Here is a 22,685-nt window from a genome sequence, read left to right as displayed (position 1 = left end):
GCAGGATGTTGCGTGTAATGGGCAAGGTGTCCTTTCAAATGAAAAAAAGCCCACTAGTGTGATTACTTTAAAAAAAACTCCCTGTAGGGCCAAGAACCACAGTTCAGAGACAATTTCATAGTCAAATGGAGGAGGGAGAGAATTGCAACAAGGGGAATTTTCTTTTATTTCAAGCAGTAGAAATGTGTCGTGGATATTTATTGTGACACATGTTGTTGACCCACTGTTTGTATACCGTTTTACTATCTATTTTTAGTTCCTCTCTGTCAGGGCTGTCCGGAGGTTTTTTCTTCTTTCTGTTCAATGAAGCTTCTCTGCGGTCGTGTTCTCCTGATGTCTGACTGTGATGAAGAGAAATCCAAATAAGCTTTACGTGCACCGGCCCCTGGGAGATGTGTCCCTTGATATTTGAATAACAGACCGCCGAGTTATCTTCTGTTTTCATTAACTGTGGATTACAGAATCACAATACTTTATTTATCCTGGGTCTCTTGGCAGTTGCTGCATTTGAAAATAAAACAACCCTTAGATGCATAAGTGGGTATTTTTTGACCCGGTGAGGTGGTTTTCTTAGAGTATCTTTGTAATTACATTTTTTTATAATTTCATATTTCAGCTATTCCTCAAAAAACATGTTTTGGATATCATGCCATTCACATTTTTTATTTAAGTTGTATACATTTTAAGAAATTGTAGTTTTTGTATGGATTTTTTTAGTTTAAAGATGAAAGCAGCTGCAGGTCAAATTGTCATTCGATGAAATACAGCAGGAGAGAGCATATGGGTTTATTGGTTAGATTATTTATATTATCGATTAGACGCTGAATCGCTTGGTCTTGATTTTTGTTCCATTAGTTAATCATTGAAGCGATATGTTTTTTGTAAATGATATGAAAAAAATGTGATACTCTGGTACAGTATATATTTATAAAGTCTGCTGTAACTGTGCCATGGATGAAAGAGAAGTGACCTCCACTCTAGTCCAAAACATATTTGTGTTAGGGTTGTTTACCTGCTTGTCGATGACCTTAATGTTCCTGTTGTGTTTTCCAGCTGAGGAGGTGGAGAGGTTGGCAGCGATGCGCTCTGATTCGCTGGTCCCCGGCACACACACGCCCCCCATCCGCCGGCGGAGCAAATTGGCCACCCTGGGACGTCTGTTCAAGCCCTGGAAATGGAGGAAGAAGAAGAGTGAAAAGTTCAAGCAGACCTCTGCCGGTGAGAATCAAAACACAAAATCACAGAGGATAAATGTCTCCCTTTGGTGCCTCTCAACAGGAGCATGGTGGATGGAGCTGCAGAGCGGGGGGGCTGAAGCAGAGATCTATTATGTTTGATTATGTTATGTAAGGCTGGTGAAGCACCAGGAGGCTTCTGATAAGCTGGTCTTGGTTTTGACTACATGGTCTGGTTTTTAAATGATCTTTTATTAGGTAAGATGTACACATTGTATAACTGATATACATGTGAAACAGTAATGGACACCACAGGTGGTTTAGGATGACCCTAAGATGATGTATTGTCTTGTTCTCCCTCTCCCATTAATACTATATAACCTAAATAAAAGCTAAATATCTCATATAACATGGCATTTAGCAACATCTTATGAATGGCAAATACTTAGGTATTTTATTTAAATAACTGACATCTCAATTTATTTAAGAAGTACATTATAACAAAACAACGTTTAAGAACGCCTTAACGGGAGGACATAAATAATATCTGATATATTAAAATATATTTTTAGAGGCATATACACAGAACCACATGGAACAATAAACACATACTATGAACAATCATGTAGTTAAACATTTCAATTACTACATGATTTAAATGTAATTTAAAGTTGACAAAATGACATATTATGCTAATTTTCCAGTTCATATTTGTGTCTCTACTGTGACATTTCTCCGTGCTTTAATGTTCAAAAAGGTCTTTATTGTTCTCATTCTGCATGTGCTGCAGCAGCTCTTTTCACCCTCTGTCTGAAACCAGAGCCCAGTCTACTCTGATTGGTTAGCTGGCCGTCTCCGTTGTGATTGGTCAACCACTTACAGATGTGTCGGAAATGTCCCGCCCCTTATCCTTTCACATACGATGTGTTGCAGTGCTAGCGTGTGTGTTACATAGTGATGTCACTAAGTTATTGAAGTAAACAAAGGAGTCCAATCGAGGCGTTTTTGTACTACACTTAATTGATACATCTAGTTACTCTACAGATTAAAATGATCATTATGAAATACATCTATAAAATATGATGATGTATTATAATGGATGAGGCTGTCTTTAAAGTAATTCAAATAGTTGCAACATTAAACGGCGTATATTAATCAATATATATATATATATATATAATATTTAAAGTCCACTAACAGTAATATTGTGAAATGACACACACACACACACACACACACACACACACACACACACACACACACACACACACACACACACACACACACACACACACACACACACACACACACACACACACACACACACACACACACACACACACACACACACACACACACACACACACACACACACACACACACACACACACACACACACACACACACACACACACACACACACACAAACACAGTACAGGTGCAATAAAGTGTATGAGCTATTGGAATATAATGTATTTCTATGGGGCTGGGGGATATGTAGGCTTCATAGCAAGCAATACAGTAATCTATAAACCTTTCTATGGATTGTGTACGTTTTACAACATAGAAGGTAACTGCATCATGGGGCACCATGAATATGTAAATAAGCACTTTTCATATTTTGTTGTTTATTATTTACTAAGAACATTGAATAAACATCCTCTGTAATGCAGAAGCCCAGCTAATGTAAGTGGGCTGAGGGGTTATGTAGGGTTCACGGCAAGTCAAATAAATCTTACAAATTCACAAAATGTTACATTCAATATAAAGATAATTCATGAGTTGCCTTATGATGCATATTGTGAGTTTTACAACCAACAAAGTAATTGCATGAATGGTGCAAGAGAATACAAAATAAGTAAATAAAAAAACTCACTTATTTTGTCTTCCTATTTGTGTTGATTCATTTGCACACACAAAAAAAATTCCTTATAAAGTTTCTTCCCCAGAGAAAAAATCACATAGTAGGCAGATACTTATGAAGACATCTTTGTTACTTCATATTGACAAGCTTTCCACCAATGCTGTACTATATGACCTGAGGACAACACCCAGTGGTGTTTTTTTTTTTATCATAACATATACAAATGGTTCTGAGCACAGGTGAGTGTTAGTTAAAGAAGTATTGATCTGGCATTTCTTCCGTGATTTAATCAAACCTTTTATTACCACAATAGCTTTTTTCACCTTTTGCATTAAGCTGAGCTCTTTTGATAATTGGCTGATTGTTATCACCCGGTGTTTCTGAAATGTGGATCCCTTTCCCATGTTCTGCATTCAGTTCATGTAATGAAAAGTACTCCAGGCATAGGCGAAAATGATTAATGAGCGTCTGAGATCAAAGTAAAACGCCTCCTGACGGATTGCTGTCAGAAAAAGAATCATTCAATTTATAATTATGATACTTAAAAGCAGTGCATCCAAACTTGACGAAAGATAATAGCTGTTGAACATGTTATGACAGAAAACTAGAAAAAAATAGGAAGAGGACAAAGATGTAAGGAAAATAATTATCTAAAAGTATGAAGAGGTGATGATAAAAAAAAGAAGTGAATTTTTTGATTCCTTTAAGAGAATAAAGTAAACAGGTATAAAATACAATATGACAGTAAAAAAAAGTTGTTATTAATAAACAAGAATACAGTTTGAAAGGGGAGTGATTTGTAAAATATCCATAAAGAAAAAGAAAATATGCTTACAGGTCTGTTTCATAGGATGTTGAGAGATGTATCCTCATGTTGCTCTCAAAGTGCACCAGATTGATGCTTTTAACTTCAACATTTGAAAAAATATCTTCCCGGGGGATCATGCCCCCCGGACCCCCCTAAAGGAGGTTAGGTCCCCCCCCACTTAAATCATGTCCACATGGATAGGAAACTAAATACATTTGCACACATCTTGTGTCCATATCTTTCTGTCTGGTGGTCATGCCACAACCGTGCACGTGAATGCATGCGCGAGTCATGGTGAGATATCTGGATTAAGAGGTTGCTTTTTCTTTGCACAGCATGAAAGAAAGGCCAAATGAATGGGCTGTGATTTTAGTATTTTTAAGCAGAGGTTGAGTTCAATAATTTGTATGGCCCTTGGAGGATGTTGATAAAATTGAAATGGCCCTTGAGAGGAAAAAGGTTCCCCACCCCTGCTCTATTGTATTAGAATGAAATGTCACAATATAAAAAACAAGTAATGGTTTTCATAGAAACCCAACACCTAAATATTTAGCATGGCACTGTCATGTAAAGGAAAAATAGTTTGGTAGAAAATGTGACTTTCTTTTGAGACTTGTATCTTTATATATATATATATATATATATATATATATGTGTGTAGACATAATGTTTGGTCCAAACATCGGCTGCTGCTGCTGCCACTTCCCTCACACTGATGACGCTCTGAGTGTTCAGTGCACAATTGGCCTGAAGGCTTTTTCAAAATGTATCTGTTTGTTCAACGTCATGTCTTTCTGCTCCCTCAGTGTTGGAGAGGAAAATGTCGACTCGTCAGAGCAGAGAGGAGCTCATCAAGAAAGGAGTGCTGAAGGAGGTTTATGAGAAAGGTGAGGGTGAAGCATGAGGTGGGACTAAAGTGTGAACATGTTTGCAGTGTTGAGACAGGCAGTTGATTAATCCATGTGTTTAATTTATATATAAAATACTATGTATAGCTTTTCCAGATTTTATTAGTTTTACTCCGTCTCATATCCTTTTTGTAGTGGCCCTGCAATAACCCAGAAATGTGATTTATAATGAAACTTTATTTTAGACATGAATGTGGATATGGAAACCTTATATTATAAGCATTTCAGAAAAAATATGTCTATTGGGAAAAGCTCTGTAAAGGATTAAAACATGTTTTATGTTTTCATTACTGATAAGCAACAATTTCCCCAAAGCCCAAAATATAGTGTTGACATTGCGTTTGGGCTTTTGGTCGGAGAAAACAAGCAAAAACGTGATCATCTACTGCAATGATGAAGTGATTATAGAAACTGCTGGCGGTTGGTCTTTCATTTTTAATGTTAGCTTTGTCGTCCACATATTTATCTTGTAATCATATAACAATAGACAGTCAGCTGCCGCCATTTTAGAAAAATCTACCTGTCTTCCATTTCCCTTTTTTTGACCATCTTCCACCTGTTTCCTGCTCCCTGCTCTCTCTCTCTCTCTCTCTCTCTCTCTCTCTCTCTCTCTCTCTCTCTCTCTCTCTCTCTCTCTCTCTCTCTCTCTCTCTGCGCGCAGATGGCTCTGTGACGCTACGTGAGGACGTGAAGATGGAGAACGGCCCGTCAGAGTCTGAAGGTGCAGAGCAGATGGAAGGAGCCGCTGCAGCTTTAGGTAGGAAAGAGAGACTCGCCTCCCTCGTCGCCTCGTCTCTCACCTCGTATTGAAGCATCTCACAGATTTGATGTCTCTTTGCTTCCTGTCCTCAGGCTTTCTGGAGGTCCAGATGCCCAGTGAAGGTTTGGGTCAACAGGACCACATTCAGAAATCCACTAAGAAGCCCACTGTGTATCCTGCTGACAGCGCCGAATCATCACCACTGTCAAGACCTCCAATGCTACACAAACAACCTCCTACACCACCGCCCAAACCCTTCAACAGGCTACCCATTCACATAGCAGGTACGTTGTTTTTTGTGTACAATCATATCTGCACGTGCATGTTTTTGTTTGTATCTCTGATCCTTCCACTTCCTTCCACTTCCTTCCTCTGTACGCAGACGGCACCCCGGTGAAGTTGCCTTGCATGTCGTCCAAGTTTTCTCCTCCTCTACCTCCAAAGAAGTTCCTGATCTCCGTACCTGCAGGGGGCATGGAGCCCACTCTGCTCGCCTTCCAGAAGTGCCCCCCTCCCAGCCATGTGGTCGGGCACTCCCTGCAGTACGGGGTGCTCCACCCCCCCAGGCGGATCATAGAGGAGCTCAACAAGACCCTGGCCCTCACCATGCAGAGGTTTGAGAGGTGAGGATCAAGTTGAAATCAAAACCCTTGGCTTTACTGCAGGTCAATAAACCTGTGTGTGCGTGCATTTGACGATATATACATTTTGAGTGCAGCTATTTCTTTGAAATCCCTTTTTTAAAACACTCTCATTGCCGAAGTTTCACAATAAGAAACATGTTCCTTTTCATCCCTCTTGGCTGGGCGATGTACCAATATTTTGCAATATTAGACTGGATATTGTGTTTTGTTTTTCTTATCCTAATATAGCATTAGTGCTCTCTGTTCCTGATTCAAAATGATGCATTACAGTAGAAGTATATGACTTTTTTTATTTTTTTTTAGCCACTTAGTCAGAATATCACATTTCTGATGATCACTTGATCAAAAATGTCATTGTATCAAAATGTTGAAGCAAGCACTGATACTCAACTCAACAATATAATCACAATATCGACATCTTGGTATTAAAAGTATCTTCCCCAGCTCTACCCTTGGTCTCTCATTAATGGACGCATGAAGCTTACACCCCCCTCTCCTTTCACCAGCTCCCTCTTCCATCATCCATCAATATGATTGGTTGTATGTCTACTTGTACATTTGCTACGAGCCAGCCTCTACTCTAGGCAGGTTTGTGGAAAGGTCCTTAATATGCTTTTGGGGTATATACCTGTTTCTTTTCACAAAAATCGACCATGAGGATCAAAATGATTTAAAAGCTTTCTGTTCCATGACACGCCCTGGTCGTAACCATAGACTGTATATATAAATTGGTATATATCGGTATCAAATGGTCGTAACACGCCGGCCATTTTGAGACACTCACCATGAACGTTGTTGAAACGTGTGCATACAATCTCCAACCTGCTCCAAATTCCTTGTGCTTGATAAGAGTCGCAGCCTGACGACATTTACAGGTCTATTATGAGCCTTAGTCATAGCGCCACCTGCTGTTAACAGGAAGTCGGCCTTATGTGACAAATATCATCCAATATACATGAAAATTACAATGCGTGGTCTAAACGTGCTAATGTGCAACATACTGTTTTTTAAGCGTGGTTTTTCTAGCACTACATACTGGACTCCAAAGGTAGGGTGACCAGTTGCCACATGTGGTTGATTTGGTGGCACATACACAGGTAAAGAAAACGTTTAATATATAGTTCAACGGATCCTTTTTTCAGCTAACAGTTGAAAAGTTATCAAAGGATGCCTACGTTTCACAGTTCTTAAGGGATATGCTGCTTTTTAGTGCATCACAATCCATGCGGTACGTTATGTGTATCTATGGGTCTGGTCTCCAGTGGTCATTTCACAGCCAGTCGGAGTGACTGAGAATTGTGTGCTGTGAGCTGGTGCAAAGCATGCCATGTGCTCCTGTGTGTGATTGTGAAGGGGAACTGCCATGATATCATGTTTAGACATCCAACTTGGCAGGAGAAAAATGATAATTCCTGGCAAAGAAATGCCCATCGACACTGCCCAAAAGAATGAGAATAACTCATAAGCAGCATAAGATAGCATTTTCTAATCACTTCTGGCCCAATTCCAACAGATGTGTGCAATGTTCTGTTTAGACTTTTTTTTTTTATAGTATGGTTAGCAGTTTTAATAAAATAAGTAAAAAATTCAAGCTCCGTTTTAAAAAAAAAATGTTTTACAGTATGGGCAAATATTCCCTATTATAATGTATTTAATGAGTGACATTAACCGAGGTTGTGCTGATTTCTGGGATGTGTAAAACTGGATTGTACTGTAAAAAATTATAATTTATATGGCAAAACAAAGAAAATGGAAATGTCCTATTGTGGGTTTCAGAGGGTTAACAGCCATCCTGTAAATACCCTAATGTGCGTGGATGTGCGAGGGTCTGTTCATCGCTGCTTGCTGCTTTAATTTTACACTGTTATGACTTTAACAGTTTTCTTTACCTCCTCTGACTGAACGACCGTTGGTTTGCTTTCAGACTTCAAGGCCAATGTTACATGTCCAGACACACATGATTCATGGTTCATGGGCTTTTTACACGTGTCACACTCATCCGTACAGCTGCTGTTATTTCACACCTTCAGGCTACATTGAGCACACACCTCTGACCTCTGCCCTCTCCCCCCCACCTGCAGCTCCATGATGCACTCTGTTCCCGCGGTCATGATCGAGTGCGACGACGACAAAGAAAACCTGCGCAACGAGGGGGTCTATGACGACCTGCCTGAGGAGGAAGAAGAAGATGACGAGGAGGAGGAGGAGGAAGAAGATGACGAGGAGGAGGATGAAGAAGACGAAGATGACGAGGAAGATGATGATGATACAATGTTTACAAGTAAGCTATTCTTTTCATGTATTTGGAAGACATCCACCTTTTCATTGTTCGTTTTAGCTTACATTATTCAAACACATCACACTGAGCTTTGAACAAATAATACTGTAAACAGAAATGCTTTTACAGAGTCAATTTGCATATTTTAACAGTAAGCATAATGTATGGTGTGAGCGTGTGTTATCATATTTCCATATGGATGAACAAGTGCATTTGTCACAAATGGTTTGAAGCACTCTGAGCTGCAGTTTGTTATCATAGATTTGAATTATGCATCTCAGAACCAATGGTTATGGTTTATTTAGTGTATTTATTTTAAACGAGTAATATAAACACAATATATAATATATAGGTTTAAACAAAAACCTACGACAGGTTGATAAATAAATCTCACCGGGGGGGGGGGGGTTGTTTTTGTTTCCACCAACTCCTGAGAAACAAATGAATATCAGTTTTATTAGTTGCTGAATATTAGCATATGTTAGCCAGCTAGCTGCTAACTGTTTTTATCACCAACTGAAAGCTAATATTTTGAATAATGCTTGATGAAGTAATGTATAAGACCTGACAAGACAGGGAGCAGTTTTTAGATCGCAAATTAAGTGCAATTTAAGAGCGCAAACTAGGAAAGTATACTGCCGAAATATAAAACAAGTTCTGTTATTTTAAGAGTTTTTATGAGAGTTTTTCTAGTCAAGATTTGTTGTACTGAATGTTGAGGATATTTTCCTAGGCCCATAATGTGACCCAGTTTATTGTGGCCTTCACAGACCAACCTCGGCTGCTGTGCTCTCATTGTGTTGTCTCCCTGTTCCTGCCTGTTGGCGTCAGCTGATAGAGGTGTTATTGTGCTATGCCTGATTTATCTTGTTATGCACAATGTTGATTATTCTCTCAGAACTAGCAGAATACAGGGGTCTGGGGTAGAGATCTTCAGAATTGGTTGGGCAATTGCTGTGTGAGCTCGTGGCACAGCACACGTCTTGGGAATTCTCTGGCTGTAACGTCAAAAAAAACATCAGTGTTTGCCATCAAGCTCCAGCTCTTCCGTATTTCATTGTGTTTCGACTCCATTGCTCCAGAAGTGTTCCATTACAGTGAAGACCTGCGGCTGATCATTATTTGTATGCGTGTCGTCAACCCAGCTCTATCGTGGCGTTTTGGCATGTTTGAATGCTGTACACTTCAAATAATGGGCTAAAAGAGGCTAAACAACCGCATTGAGCTGCAGGGTTCAAATTATCCGTAGGACTGTGACTTCCAAGCGACTCCTTTAACATTACCAATGTTGGATTCATTGTAATCTTATTGTGGATTTTAGGGAAAACAAGCACTTAGAAGAGTGAGCTATCACATCGTTATCCAGCATCTAAATTAATCAAGGGGCGGATACGTTTCTGCTTTTTTTGGGGGGAAATAACACAATAAAATCAAAATAAAGAACCGTGATAAACAACCAACAAAAGAGTGTTAGGAACTGGAAGGAAATCTATACAGGCTCCTTACAGTGAGCTTGTGATATGAGTACTGACATATCATCATACATAGTCTCTTATTTCACTTTTTTAAAACTATTTTTCTTTTTGTATTTAATTTTTAATATTTACTTGCACTATGTTTTTCTGTATTATTGTGTTGCACTGTTGGAGAAGCCCGTGACCTAAGATTTTCTTCGACATAACTACTACTGTAGCTATGTTCGTATGACAAATAAAGAACCTTGAACCTCATCCATTTTGCTCCATTGTAGGCACACTGGCCATGAAGGTGTTACGAAAGGACTCTTTAGCCATCAAGCTGAATAACCGTCCAACGCTGAGGGACCTGGAGGACAAAAACATCCTGCCCATGCAGTCGGACCAACAGAGATACGAGTCTCGACAACAGACGGCCACCAAACTGACCAGGTGAGCCGCTGGATTAAAACACACATGCAGAGATTGTCCAGCCACTGAGAACAGTGGTTCTAAGAGATATCACAGTCCCTTCATCATGTGACCAACATCACTCCACACGTAGGCCGGGCCCCCGCAGACTGCTTTAACCCATGTTCACTGTGATAGATTTGACCTGGCTGCTAAAGGCAGCAGATGATGGATGATGAGTCATAATGCAGGGAGGGGGGGAGAGAGGGAGGGGGGTGGAGATTAAAGCTGAGGAGCAGCTACAAAACAATTATATGCCAAGAAAAAGTGGGGTATAGTTTGTTGCATGAAAGCTGAAAAAAAGTGTACTTTAAAAAAATAAAATAAGCCAGTTTAGATACAAGAATGTTTCCATATCTAACCACATAACATTAACGCTAATCATTCATAATGGTAAATTATTAAAGCTCTGCAAAAAACTATATTTACTTTTAAAAATATCGAAATACTTTAATACACATCTTCAATCATCCTACCCACTGTCTGAATCACTGCTCCACCTTAGAGATAGATATAGACGGCTTGTAAATCCACAAAATACTACCTCATCAAAAATGACGTCCCATGCACAGTCGGCTCTTCTGCCTGTGTAATACTGCATACATCTCGCACAGTGATGATGATCTGGAAGCACAAACACTCCTGACATCGACACGCCTTTCATGTTTTCAGACGATTAAGTCAACGGCCGTCAGCAGAGGAACTTGAGCAGAGGAATATCCTCAAACGTAAGTACATGTACACACTGTAAGAGAAACTAGTAATAACAAGAATCCCAGTGTGTGATGACCCTCTCTTTCTCCTTTCTTCCAGCTCGCAACGATATCGATGAACAGGAGGAGAAAAGGGAGATCAAGAGACATCTGTCCAAAAAGGTAAGACACAGGTGGAGATTGACACCTTAGTGTACATGATGGGAGTGTTTGTTTATGACCCCAGCTAGAAATATAAACATGGTTGCCGTGGTGACCAAACTACCACACATCAGATGCCCATTTTGAAAGGATAATATCTGTTGCATCACCCTGTTATTGTGTGTGTGTGTGTGAGCATTTCACAAATGGTATATATTGATGGATAAAGCCACTTATCCATAGATGTTATGTTATACAAATGTTTTTCAGCACTTTGTGTCTCAAAAATGATTTCAATAAATAGTGTTTTTATATTTTTTGGTTTATTTTCTTCCAAGGCGATAGTGTTTTTATCCAAGAAGATATCTTTAAAACTACTTAACAGATTTTGTCATAAAAGAAAGAAGATGAAAGAAGTGTGCAACATCTGAGTGCTTTGTACTATTTCATTTAATATGTAACTTTACTTATACAAAGAAAGAAATTAGATTCACTTCATACTTACATTTTATTTATTAGAAACTATAATTATTTTTGAACATACGAAAACAAAGCTTTTCCCTTTCTTTATTTTAAATCGACCTAGTTAAATGAACCAGTTAGTTTTCAGTCACAAATCTGGAACATTATAGCACACAGATATTCTTCAACATGTTGCAGGGCATCCAGATATTGACAACCCCCCTCCTCTTTCTTTTTGCACCCTGCAGCTCAGCCAGAGGCCCACAGTGGAGGAGCTGAGGGAGGCAAAGATCTTGATCCGCTTCAGTGACTATGTGGAGGTCGCCGAGGCTCAGGACTACGACCGCCGAGCCGACAAGCCGTGGACCCGGCTCACTGCTGCAGATAAGGTGAAACTAACAAACATGTCAATCAAAACCAGCTGATCCTTTACTCTGGATTCAAGCTGTCTGTGCATACAGTTTATACTGTGGGTAAATAAGTGTTTCCCTGTGTGTTGTTCAGGCTGCCATCAGGAAGGAGCTGAATGAGTTTAAGAGCACAGAGATGGAGGTGCACGAGTCCAGCCGTCATCTGACCAGGTAACAGTTTAGTGTTTATGCATATTTTTGAACATGCTTAAAAATTATTATTACTACTATTCATACATTTTTTACATACTATACTATTACTTTTTTATATTTTTCTCGACACACTATGACCTTTTTAAATGCTTCTCAAATTGATGACATTTGCTTACTTTAATATTTTCAATATACTCCACTATGACTTTTCTAAACATTTACAGACATATACAATGACATTTTTGTTTTACTTTTCAAAAAAACTAAACTGTTGGTTTTGAAATGTTTTTGAAATGCATACTATTTAAAATGCATATTAACTTAACAAGTCTATCATTAGTGGTATGGGGAAAAACCACGGCATTTCTATGAAGTTCCTCATTTTCTCTTTGGTTTCTCTGCAGGTTTCATCGGCCGTAAGATGGGTCAGTCTTGTGCTTTTATACTCACACACCATGCCTCAAGTGTCCAGACTGCCACCCTCACACTGACGGACTGTACCTGAACGCAGCGTGTGCTGCGGCCGTCACAGGAAACACTTCAAGTACAAATGGATCAAACTCTCACCTGGAGTCTCTCAACAGTGGCGATTTTACACACTTCTTGATATTCAATAGTTTCATTTATTTTAAGATGAAGCCAAAACTTGTTTACTTTGCAGCACTTTTGTTTCTGAACAGGGCACTTGAAATGAAACACAGAATCTGTGCCAAGGAGTTGAAGAAAGGAATTTATTTTTAACACATGGATTGTTTTCTTGCCTTTCACCATAATGTCACTCCTTAAATGGACTTTATATCCTTTGGGTTTGTGTTGGCATGGTATTATTCCACAGAAGACATCTCAATGGGGCGGCTGTGGCTCAGTGGATAGAGTGCTGGACTTCAAATCAGGGGGTAGCAAGTTCGAGTCCCACTGCAGTCAGCAAGTTGTTGTGTCTCTGGGCAAGACACTTCACTCCAAATTGTTCCTGTGGGGATTGTCCACAGTATTGAGTATGTATGTCGCTTTGGATAAAAGCAAGTAACATGTTAGTGATCGTTTCACATTTTGCCAGAGGAATTCATATCTGTAGGCAGCTGCATCTTAAGCCAAAATGACCTAAAATATAACAATGATCTTTTCAAGACAGTAACCGAAAAAAATGTAATAACGTAAAACACATTAACTGAGCAATAACTTCACAGCCTGATCGTTTTTTGTGTTAATGGACTGCATTCAGGAGCTCAAAATGTGTTCACACTTTTGATCCCCACTTGACTTCCTGTTGAAGTTGCGATCTTGAATGCATCCCAGAATGACTGCTGTTGAGAGTTCAGTAACTCACTGTGTCACTGTGCCTACAGTATTGTTTACAGGGATTTGAACGTTGCCAAATTAACTTGTTTCGTTGACACAGTAAAAAGTTGCAGAACTTCAAAAAAACAGACTTTCTTTTTTTATTGTCAGTCAAATCTTTGGTGGCACAGAAAAGGAGAACCTGCCAGCTTACTTTTTATGGTTTAGGTCCACATTAGATAATTGCCAGTTTTGACCTTATTATCGGGAGGACTTGATCTGTGAGTGTGTCAGTACGAGCGTCGGTAATATTACTGTCTCTTGTACGTTTAAAACTGTTCTCAGAATTCTAAGACTTGTAAATAGCAAAGAAAGTAAACAAGACTTTTCAAATGTTTTTTTGTAAAGCAGAACAACTGCATGTGGGTATTAATTTATTGTCTTCTATGATGTAAGCTGTTTCTTAAAGAAAGAAACTTATTAAAGAAAATAAGTTTATGAATCCTTGCCTTTTTTCTAAACAGATTTTGTGCATCCTCTCTGTATAGCAGCTGTTTTCAGTGTCCTTTCCACAAACAGTCGATCATTCTTTGGGGAGAGCTGGGATGTGTTGTCCTGTCTGTAATTGGATTGGCTCCCAAGTCCTGGGGCTTATTAAAAGCAGCCCATGATGAGTTTTTTTTGTCCAGTCATGCGAAGACAAATCCGTAGTCTCAGTGGAGTTAAGAGTTTGTGCTCTGTCGTGGGACAGCACCTTATCTTTTCACACGGAGAGAAAGCATGTTGAGAGGAAACTGCATTTTAAAAAAACCACCCGTACGAACAAATGGCAAACTGCATTGCACCTCATCAAAAGATGTTAGTCTGTGGAATAACTGTAATGATGCACTGAAATATTGTACTAGTCTATCTAAACTGAAAGTATTATGTAGTTGCCAAATCATGAATGGTTATGAACAGGACCTGTACAATCCCATTTGTTATTTATTGTAATTTCTTTCAGATTGTTTTGTAAAAAGCAAAAAAACTAATTAACTTATTTATAAGCAAAATGTATGCTAGGACCAGAAGCTTCTTCTTGCCCCTGTTGAACATGACGGAGACTATTTGAGAATTATTCATTTTTGTACTTTCTTATGAGAAAAAAAAGAAGAATATATATATTATTATTATTATGATTGTAAGCAGTATTTGTGCCACAAGTCGATGGCTTTAGTTACGATGGCGTCCGTGTTCTCCTGCGGTATCTGGAAGAGAAAACACATGGTGAGGTTTTTCACCTAAAAGAGGACAGTGCTTTCTGTTTGGTGTTGGCTGTGGTTCACTCACATTGCACAGGAACCTCACCGCGCCTTCAGGCCGGCTGATTCCCATCAGCATGATCTTATAGCTGAGCAGAATCTCCAGGGCCACGAACACCAGGATCTTACACGAGCCGCTGATCACCTTGTCCCACACCCTGACAATCATCAGAGGGTCATTCAACAAGTAGATGTAAGGTCAAGATGTAACAAAAGTCTACTCATGTGGAATTACCAAACGGGCTTAATAAATAGAGAGAAAAATGTGAGTTGGGCAAAATCTGTCATTTAATCTGACATCTTTCTAGAACAGGCATCAATTAGGCAGAAATGTGTAGAGGATGTTACTAAGCATTTTTACTCTTAAAGGTGGGGTAGGTCATTCACTTCAGATACACTTTTTGTTATATTCCATGGAACGCTCTTAGCATCCCGATAGCAATGAATTCATTAAATGCTTTGACAATAAATACATACAAAAATGCCGTGGCGCTGTGAAAAGCACGACCAATCATTTAAGCCGGCCCGGCTAAAATAACTTGATTTCTTGAAACTGGAACTGGTTTCTCCATTCTTACCTACCCTGCCTTTAAGTGTACTTTTTCTTTGTATTCAAAGTGATATATTGTATTTCTCACTGCGCTATTTATTTTTAAGGGGTTATTATAGCTTAATTTATAACAATGCAACTATAAAGTACCAAACAATGCGGAAAGTATTTTAATGTATTATAAATTCTGCATAATACATACAGTACTTACATTAGGTACCTTAAGTATTTGTTGAGGCCTGTTTGACTTGATTAGGAATTTGAATTTTTAATTATGAAGCTGCTAATTTTACTTCAAATATACAAGTACTTCCATCAATAGAAAACATGCAGAATGTCTCATTATGAAAATATGGTTTTCACAGGCTTAAGGTTCATTAAATGTTCTGATTATTAATGCAGAATATAAAATATATTAAGTGTATATGATTATTATAGGTCAGACAGAATATACATTTGTTGAAAACAGGTCCACCTTTACCAGCTGTTACATTGAAGTGATAAACTTAAATATATAAATATTGGATTTATAATTATAATCAATGCATAACATACACATTTGCACCTTTTTAATTATATTTAGTCGTTTACCTTTACCAGAATATTTTTTAACCGTAGCATTGCATCTTTTACTTAAAAGATCGGAATACGTTCACCACTTGAAATGTGGTTCAAAGATCTTTTAGAAAAGCCTGAATAATATAATACAGGTTTTGCACATATCAGACTGCTGAGGATAGAAAAGCTTGTGTGTTGGCCAGGGGGAAGTGTGCAGATGTCAGGCGTGCGCTGTGGACAGTGAACGCACCTCTGCAGGCTGGACTCGGGCAGGCAGCCGGCGAAGCAGCGTCTGAACCAGAGGCCGTAGGGCAGCTGGGCGAGGGTCCCGCTGGTCTTCAGGTGGGTCAGCAGCCGAGGCTCCTCCTGACTCAGATAGTGCTCCAGGCTCTTCGGCTGCAACGCAACAGGGGCGACAACAAACCTTCATTCATAACGCAGGTATAACAATAAAGTAATTTAAACTCCTGAGTAATGACAGTTTTCATTAAAGGTCCCATGTCATGCTTTTCTGGTTATACCCGTCCCCTTGTTTGTTATGAAGGTTTTTCTGCATGTAAACGGTCTGCAAAGTCACAAACCCTCAAGGTACACCCTGTAGCGAGTAAAACTCTAACACAGAAAAGACCTGTCTATGCTGCCCCAGAACGCCTCGTTGGAGATTTCTCTTTTTCTTCCTGGGTACAGTGACGTGACCATTCCCAAATGGACCAATCCGTGGAGCTCCTCACACACACACTCTCAGCGGCAAAACTGTGACGCGCTGGGGGGGGTACTAGTGGAGCCTCACAGTGGCAAAACTGTGGCGCGCTTACACTGTAGGTGTGCCGCGTTTGGGGGTGCGGGTGCTAGTGGAGCCTCGCAGATGGGGGTGCTGCAGCCCCCTCCCCTTCCCTTGTCCATTTGCGATGTCTCGCAGATCCCACGCAGCAAGCAGGAAATTAACCCAGCTCACACTGTCCGCTCCTCGCAGCAGCGAGCCGGGCAACGTCCCCGCCAACACGGCACCCAGACCCCACGCAGCATTCTCATCTGTTTGTCATTACTGGTGTCATTTTCTGGTTGCTAACAAACGCCATTGTAACACATAATCACTGATGTTCCGCTGTAATGGTGGTGGACTCATCAGAACAGAGTGGGAGAGCTGACCAATCAGAGCACACTGGGCTCACAGGGGGAGGGGGGGCAGGAGCTCCAACAAGCTATTTAGGACAGAGAGTGAATACACATACTATACAGAGATGCTGTATGAGAAATATGGTGGTGGTGGGGTTATGGTATGGGCAGGCATATGTTATGGACGATGAACACAGGCCACTCAATTCACAACATTACCCTAACCCTAACCCTCACACCAGATACTGACTGGTTTTCAGACCCCCCCCAGACCCCCCCAATAAAGCAAAACTGCACGTTTCAGAGTAGCCTTTTATTGTGGCCAGCGTAAGGCACACCTGTGCAATAATCATGCTGTCTAATCAGCATCTTGATATGCCACACCTGTGAGGTGGGATGGATTATCTCGGCAAAGGAGAAGTGCTCACTATCACAGATTTTTTCAGATTTGTGAACAATATTTGAGAGAAATGGTTATTTTGTGTATATAGAATTTTTTTTAGATCTTTGAGTTCATCTCATGAAAAATGGGAGCAAAAACAAAACTGTTGCATTTATATTTGTATTCAGTGTAAGAACATTTCCTCAACTGAACATACCAAAGAATTCCACTAAGTTTGCTTTAAAAATATACAAAAGACATGAATTGTGTAAACAATTACATTACAACTAGGGTAGCAATTTCAAAAAGGTACTTATTGCGATTATTTTTGACAGATATTGCAATCGCAATTAGATTTGTGATAACAGAGGGAATGATACAGTTTGAAAAATATATTAAAACAATCACATTCTAAGGAGGTCTGTAGCAAACAAGGAGATTTCTATAGATTTGGAAATTGTACTAGCCCATATTGATATTTTGATAACATGTTGATTAATTGTGTAGCCCTTATTACAACCCTTGTCACATTACGGTTTGGTAGCAGTGAATAATATAATCACTGAGGGAAGCAAACTCTTTTTCATTTTTTTTGGCTATTCAATTCATTTTGAAACAAAAAAAGTTTTACTTGATGCTTCAAGCTAAACGCAAAACTCACAAGGTGGGGTACAGAGTCTCCAAACTTTGTGTTGAACTGATGGATGAAACACTTGATGAGCCAGTAACAGTCGATAGGATCGTCTACGATCTCATCCATGGCTCGACTGATGGAGAGGAAGTCCTCGTTCTCTTCATCCTGAGAGGAGAAAGCAACACACCCCGTCGTTATTAACACACATTTTAAGAGATGGCAGCCACAGGACAAACATCAACACCCAAGTTTAGACAATTGTAAATACAACTGTATATATATATAAAAATGTAAAGCTTTTTTTTAAGGTACCCATGTTTTAATGGACCCAAGCTTAGAAAAAATTAAGAAAAGTCACATTCATAATTCAGTTTGAAACTTTGGTTCCGTTACATGTCTCATCCTACAACCTCCTATTTGTGATGCATCAGTACGAAATTCATACTTTCTTCTCATCTTGGTGCCTTATCAGTCCCATATATGGACATGTTTCTCTATGTGCGATCCATCTTACCGGGGCGGAGGTCTCGGAGCACCGTGGGAGCACAAGGGTCTCCAGCTGGGACATGCGCAGGTAGACGTGGGTGGAGGGAGTGGAAGGGTTGATGTATCTCATCACCTCCAGAGCCTCCAGGATGTCCTGGTACTGCTCCTTCCTGTAGCCTCCCACCAGAGAGTGAGAGTCATTGTGGGGGGGTAAGATGCCTGCAGGAAAAAGGTTTGGCATTATAGGTTGTGCGAGCACATTTGGTAGTTCGTGCCATTACTGTGATATATGTTTGTCTTACCTAGCAACACCTTCCACACATGGATCCTGTACATAGAGGGGAGGGGGAACCTCTGACTGAAGGTGCTCAGCTTTTCTAGATCTGTTAGAAAAAAAAAAAACAATGGTAAAAAGACAAGGACTGACTTACTGCCCCTAGAACCTAACCACAAACTAATGAGAAATAATGTTAAGGCAGTGGGTGGAAATAACAATATGTGTCAGCGCAATTCATCTTGTTCAACTCTCGTACATACTACTGAACGAGACCTGGCGTCGTGGCGCGCCGATCCAGGAGTTTGGCTCCCCCGGGAGAAACCAGCATTAATATTGTCAATGTGCAGGCCATGGATGTATTTTAAAGAATGTGTAGGCCTGAACATATTTTTAAAAGTAAGTTGATGGGAAGAAAATAAACGTTATGTATGCGAATGTGAGATAGTTGTGACATAACACAGGTCTTTGAGCTAACTGTGTGTGTGAGTCTGGTGGCCAGCCCTGAGCAACACAGGCAACAACAGCAGATATGGCAGAACGTGAATAATTGTTTTCATCACAATTCATATTATACTATATTGCTCTGATGGGCCGAAACTGGGACAACATATTGGCAATGCGCCTGAAATCGCATTTACATTTCTTAAATGTGAATATGTGTCTTTAACTGTGTTGTTTCAGGGGAGTGAAATTCAAGATACACTTATGTTGTTAAAGATAGGCAGACATATTAGTAATTAACCTAATATTTTTACCTGGGTCAAGGCCCTCACTAATACAATTCCAACCCATGGATTTAAGTCTTCCGGGTCTGTACTGAACGAATCAGGCTTATCTTTTTTTGTGCTTATTTATAGCTGTTTGGAACTCTCGTTGTCTTGGTTAGTTACAAGTTAAAGAAACCATCATTGAATGCTTAGTTCTCATTGCAATGAGCCGAACAGAGCAGACTCGCTCCTTCAACATCTTCCACATGCCTCAGCTGAAACTGAGAGGGGCGGGTTTGCAATTGTAAGCCTATATAGGACAAAGTGCTTTAAATTAACTAAATATAAATGATACAAAATAGCAGTTTCATCAGAAATAATATGGATTCTTTTAAAATGAATTCAAGTGTGAATTTGTTTATATGGGGCAATCTAAATAGATATAATAACTTATTTCCTCAACATTTTGTTAGTATTTTTATCAGGCCACAAACAACTATACATGAATCGAACAACAGAAACAACATTATCATTTTTGGGACACTCACTTGGTGATGGTTAAAAGAACAAACAAACAAACAAGAGTTTGTCAGGCCAAGATCTGCACTCTTCTGAATGCACCAATTTCAGGCAGCGCGGATTGGAAGCAATGTTTAAAGACTAATATTGGTGATATAGAACTGTTACCTACCGAGGGGATTGTCCTTGAGCAATATTTCCAGAGATTTCTTCTCCTCCACTCCTCTGAAGCCCACTTTCTCATAATATGCGGAGCGGAAATTTCTCTGAGGGTCATCAGCCATTCTTTTACCTGGTAAATGACACCTACACAACATTTCCAAAAACCTTTAGCGTGCACTTTTACATGACATTTTCTGTGGCATATTAAAAGGGGAAAAAATGAAACAGTCGACCAAAGGTTGTGTGTTGTGGTGAAGTGAAACTAAGTATATATACGCACATACTGTGCTTAAACACTAATGTGAAGTACTTTTAGTTTAAACTTGTTACCCAAATATTATATTTACTTGTATATACTCTTCTTGCACTATTTCTATTTGTGTTTGTATTTACTTGCACTATCTATTTTATTTATTCTATATCGCGCTGTTGGAGGAGCCAAGACCTACGTTTTTCATTGACATATCTACACTGTAGTGTAGCTAATGCACAAATGACAATAACGCCTTGAATCTGGAAATACCCAACTACATCTACAGGGGGAAATCCAAATCAAAGAGAAATTAACTTTATACTGAACTACATTCATTCGTCAGCTTTAGTACCTAACTAGTAACTTATTACACGCAAGCATGCAATGAAGACACATGGTTCGAGCTTTAAATAATGTGTACTGCTTTTTCTATTGATTATTTAATTCGTTGTATTAATTGTTGTCACTTAGTGACAAGCGAAATGTGCCGAACTTAATTTAGTACATCACAACAATTTAGCATTTTACAACCGAGTGATACATGTTTGTCAGATAAATAGTACTCCTACCTTGCACAGGTGTGTTCAGACGACTATAAAAGGTTAGCTTTACGCTAGTAAGCTAACTTCATAGCTTCAGGTAACGAGCTAACATTAACGCTAGTACGACGCGTTTGTATCTGTAACATTATCGACAAGATACATATGTTATTAGACATGTAGGTGCACGTTGTCGAGGCACTGCAGACAAATGCTTCATGTCCACAAGTCACATTTAGGACTGCTAGCTACATGCTAACCAGAGTTGTTATTATCAGGACACTTCCGGTTGGCACTGTCGAAATCTTCTTCTTCTTCTTCTTCTTCTTCTTTCGTGTTTATTGGCGGTTGGCAAACCAACTTGTAGGTGCATTACCGCCACCAACTGGATTGGAGTGTGGACAAGAGACTAAGCAGAAAACAATAAACAAAAGAAACAAAACAAAACAAAGAACCAAAACTCTAGATTATTTTAAATGTATCAATTTCTCTTAGAAATTTAATAATCTCACAATATATATTGCCTGATGTTTTCCCTAACAGCCTTGATAGTGACAAGTCATGGAATTTTGCTTTCTTCAATGTCTGGAAAAGCACATTTCTCTGAGTACTATATTTCCTGCAAAGCAGTAAAACATGCTCAACAGTTTCTAGCTGGCTACAGTGTATACACTTTCCGGTTGGATGCTTTCCTATTATACTTAATGTATGATTGAGACCTGTATGACCTATTCTCATCCGAGAAATGACATTTCCCCCCCCCTTCTTTTAAACCCCACCTTCCTTCCATCCCCCACATACCTTTGAATTTGATAAAGATGTCTTCCTGTATCATTAAGGTCCCAATGATCTTGCCATGTTGTTTGTGCATATTTCTGTGTGACTGTTTTAACCTACGCTTTACTGAGTGGAACTTCTATGTCTATGTTCATACTTCTGAGTGTTTGTTTGGCCGGAATATCCACCTGTTCATTACCCTCCACACCAACATGAGCAGGAACCCAGATGAAACGAGTTGCTATGCCTTTGATTTGCATTTTATATAAAATTAGAAATATTTCATTTATTATGTCCATTCTAGATGAAGATCTACCTGATCGTATACTCGATAATGCTGAAAAGCTGTCAGATGCAATTACACTATTATGTATTTCTTTCTCCTCTATCCATTTCAATGACAGTACCAATGCCAACAACTCTGTGATGTATACTGACACATAGTCTGTTACCCTTTTCTTTATATGTGAATTACTCACTGGGATATAAACTGCTGCCCCTGCACGCCCTGTCTCTGGATCTTTGGAACCATCTGTAAATATGATTGTTGAGTCTGAGTGATATCTTGCAAAAATAATTCTGGACTATGCGCCATATTAGTAGTTCTTTCTTTTCCTTCAACTCCTTTTGTATATTGAGGTCTACACTTGGCAATGGGAATAACTAGGGTGGAATGGACGAGATTGGAACTGTGGGGCAATACTGTATTTGATTCAAACCTATGCTTGCTGCTTTAACATCGCCAATCCATCCAAAACTTGTTAAATGTGACTCATTGTGCTCCCAGCAGTCTTTCAAAAATACTTTTCGCAGGATGACTATCACTATGCCCCTGAAGGTTTACCCAATATGCCAACATTAACTTCACTCTTCTTATCCTTAAAGGCATTTCTCCCATTTCCACC

At 39.4% G+C, this 22,685-nt stretch overlaps 2 protein-coding genes across 3 annotated transcripts in view; one reads left to right on the top strand and one right to left on the bottom strand.

The window, feature by feature from the left end:
* The window catches only part of phactr1 (phosphatase and actin regulator 1), a 33,409-nt gene extending 19,392 nt beyond the window's left edge, over positions 1–14,017 (top strand). For both annotated transcript variants that reach the window (XM_079687121.1, XM_079687120.1), the window contains 12 exons: positions 1,054–1,218; positions 4,654–4,734; positions 5,417–5,512; positions 5,608–5,799; positions 5,898–6,138; positions 8,241–8,440; positions 10,188–10,344; positions 11,035–11,090; positions 11,176–11,237; positions 11,927–12,067; positions 12,183–12,259; positions 12,646–14,017. In XM_079687121.1, the coding sequence (XP_079543247.1) occupies positions 1,054–1,218; positions 4,654–4,734; positions 5,417–5,512; positions 5,608–5,799; positions 5,898–6,138; positions 8,241–8,440; positions 10,188–10,344; positions 11,035–11,090; positions 11,176–11,237; positions 11,927–12,067; positions 12,183–12,259; positions 12,646–12,661 (1,484 nt within the window). In that variant the 3' untranslated portion in view covers positions 12,662–14,017. The remainder of the gene's footprint in view (positions 1–1,053; positions 1,219–4,653; positions 4,735–5,416; positions 5,513–5,607; positions 5,800–5,897; positions 6,139–8,240; positions 8,441–10,187; positions 10,345–11,034; positions 11,091–11,175; positions 11,238–11,926; positions 12,068–12,182; positions 12,260–12,645) is intronic.
* Positions 12,952–21,330, bottom strand: tbc1d7 (TBC1 domain family, member 7). The gene is made up of 8 exons (XM_079687200.1): positions 21,034–21,330; positions 20,222–20,355; positions 18,849–18,929; positions 18,575–18,765; positions 18,088–18,225; positions 16,179–16,324; positions 14,849–14,978; positions 12,952–14,766 (listed from the first exon to the last, which is right to left on the bottom strand). Exons 2-8 carry the CDS (start codon positions 20,331–20,333, stop codon positions 14,692–14,694), a joined length of 873 nt encoding a protein of 290 aa, XP_079543326.1. The 5' UTR covers positions 20,334–20,355; positions 21,034–21,330; the 3' UTR covers positions 12,952–14,691.
* Between the last annotated feature and the right edge of the window lie 1,355 nt (positions 21,331–22,685).

This window comes from Notothenia rossii, assembly GCF_949606895.1.
Source record: "Notothenia rossii genome assembly, chromosome: 1".
NCBI lineage: Eukaryota > Metazoa > Chordata > Actinopteri > Perciformes > Nototheniidae > Notothenia > Notothenia rossii.
The sequence above is the reverse complement of the archived record's forward strand: the minus strand, read 5'-3'. Positions and strand labels throughout refer to the sequence as shown.

Bases quoted from the DNA above. Each gene is read 5' to 3' on its own strand.
- tbc1d7 (XM_079687200.1), bottom strand. From the start codon at position 20,333: ATGGCTGATGACCCTCAGAGAAATTTCCGCTCCGCATATTATGAGAAA. The intron at 16,325-18,087 runs GTGAGTTTTGCG...GTTGCGTTGCAG, and splicing joins GAGACTCTGTACCCCACCTT to CCGAAGAGCCTGGAGCACTA. The intron at 14,767-14,848 runs GTGAGTGAACCA...TTTCTCTTCCAG, and splicing joins CGGTGAGGTTCCTGTGCAAT to ATACCGCAGGAGAACACGGA.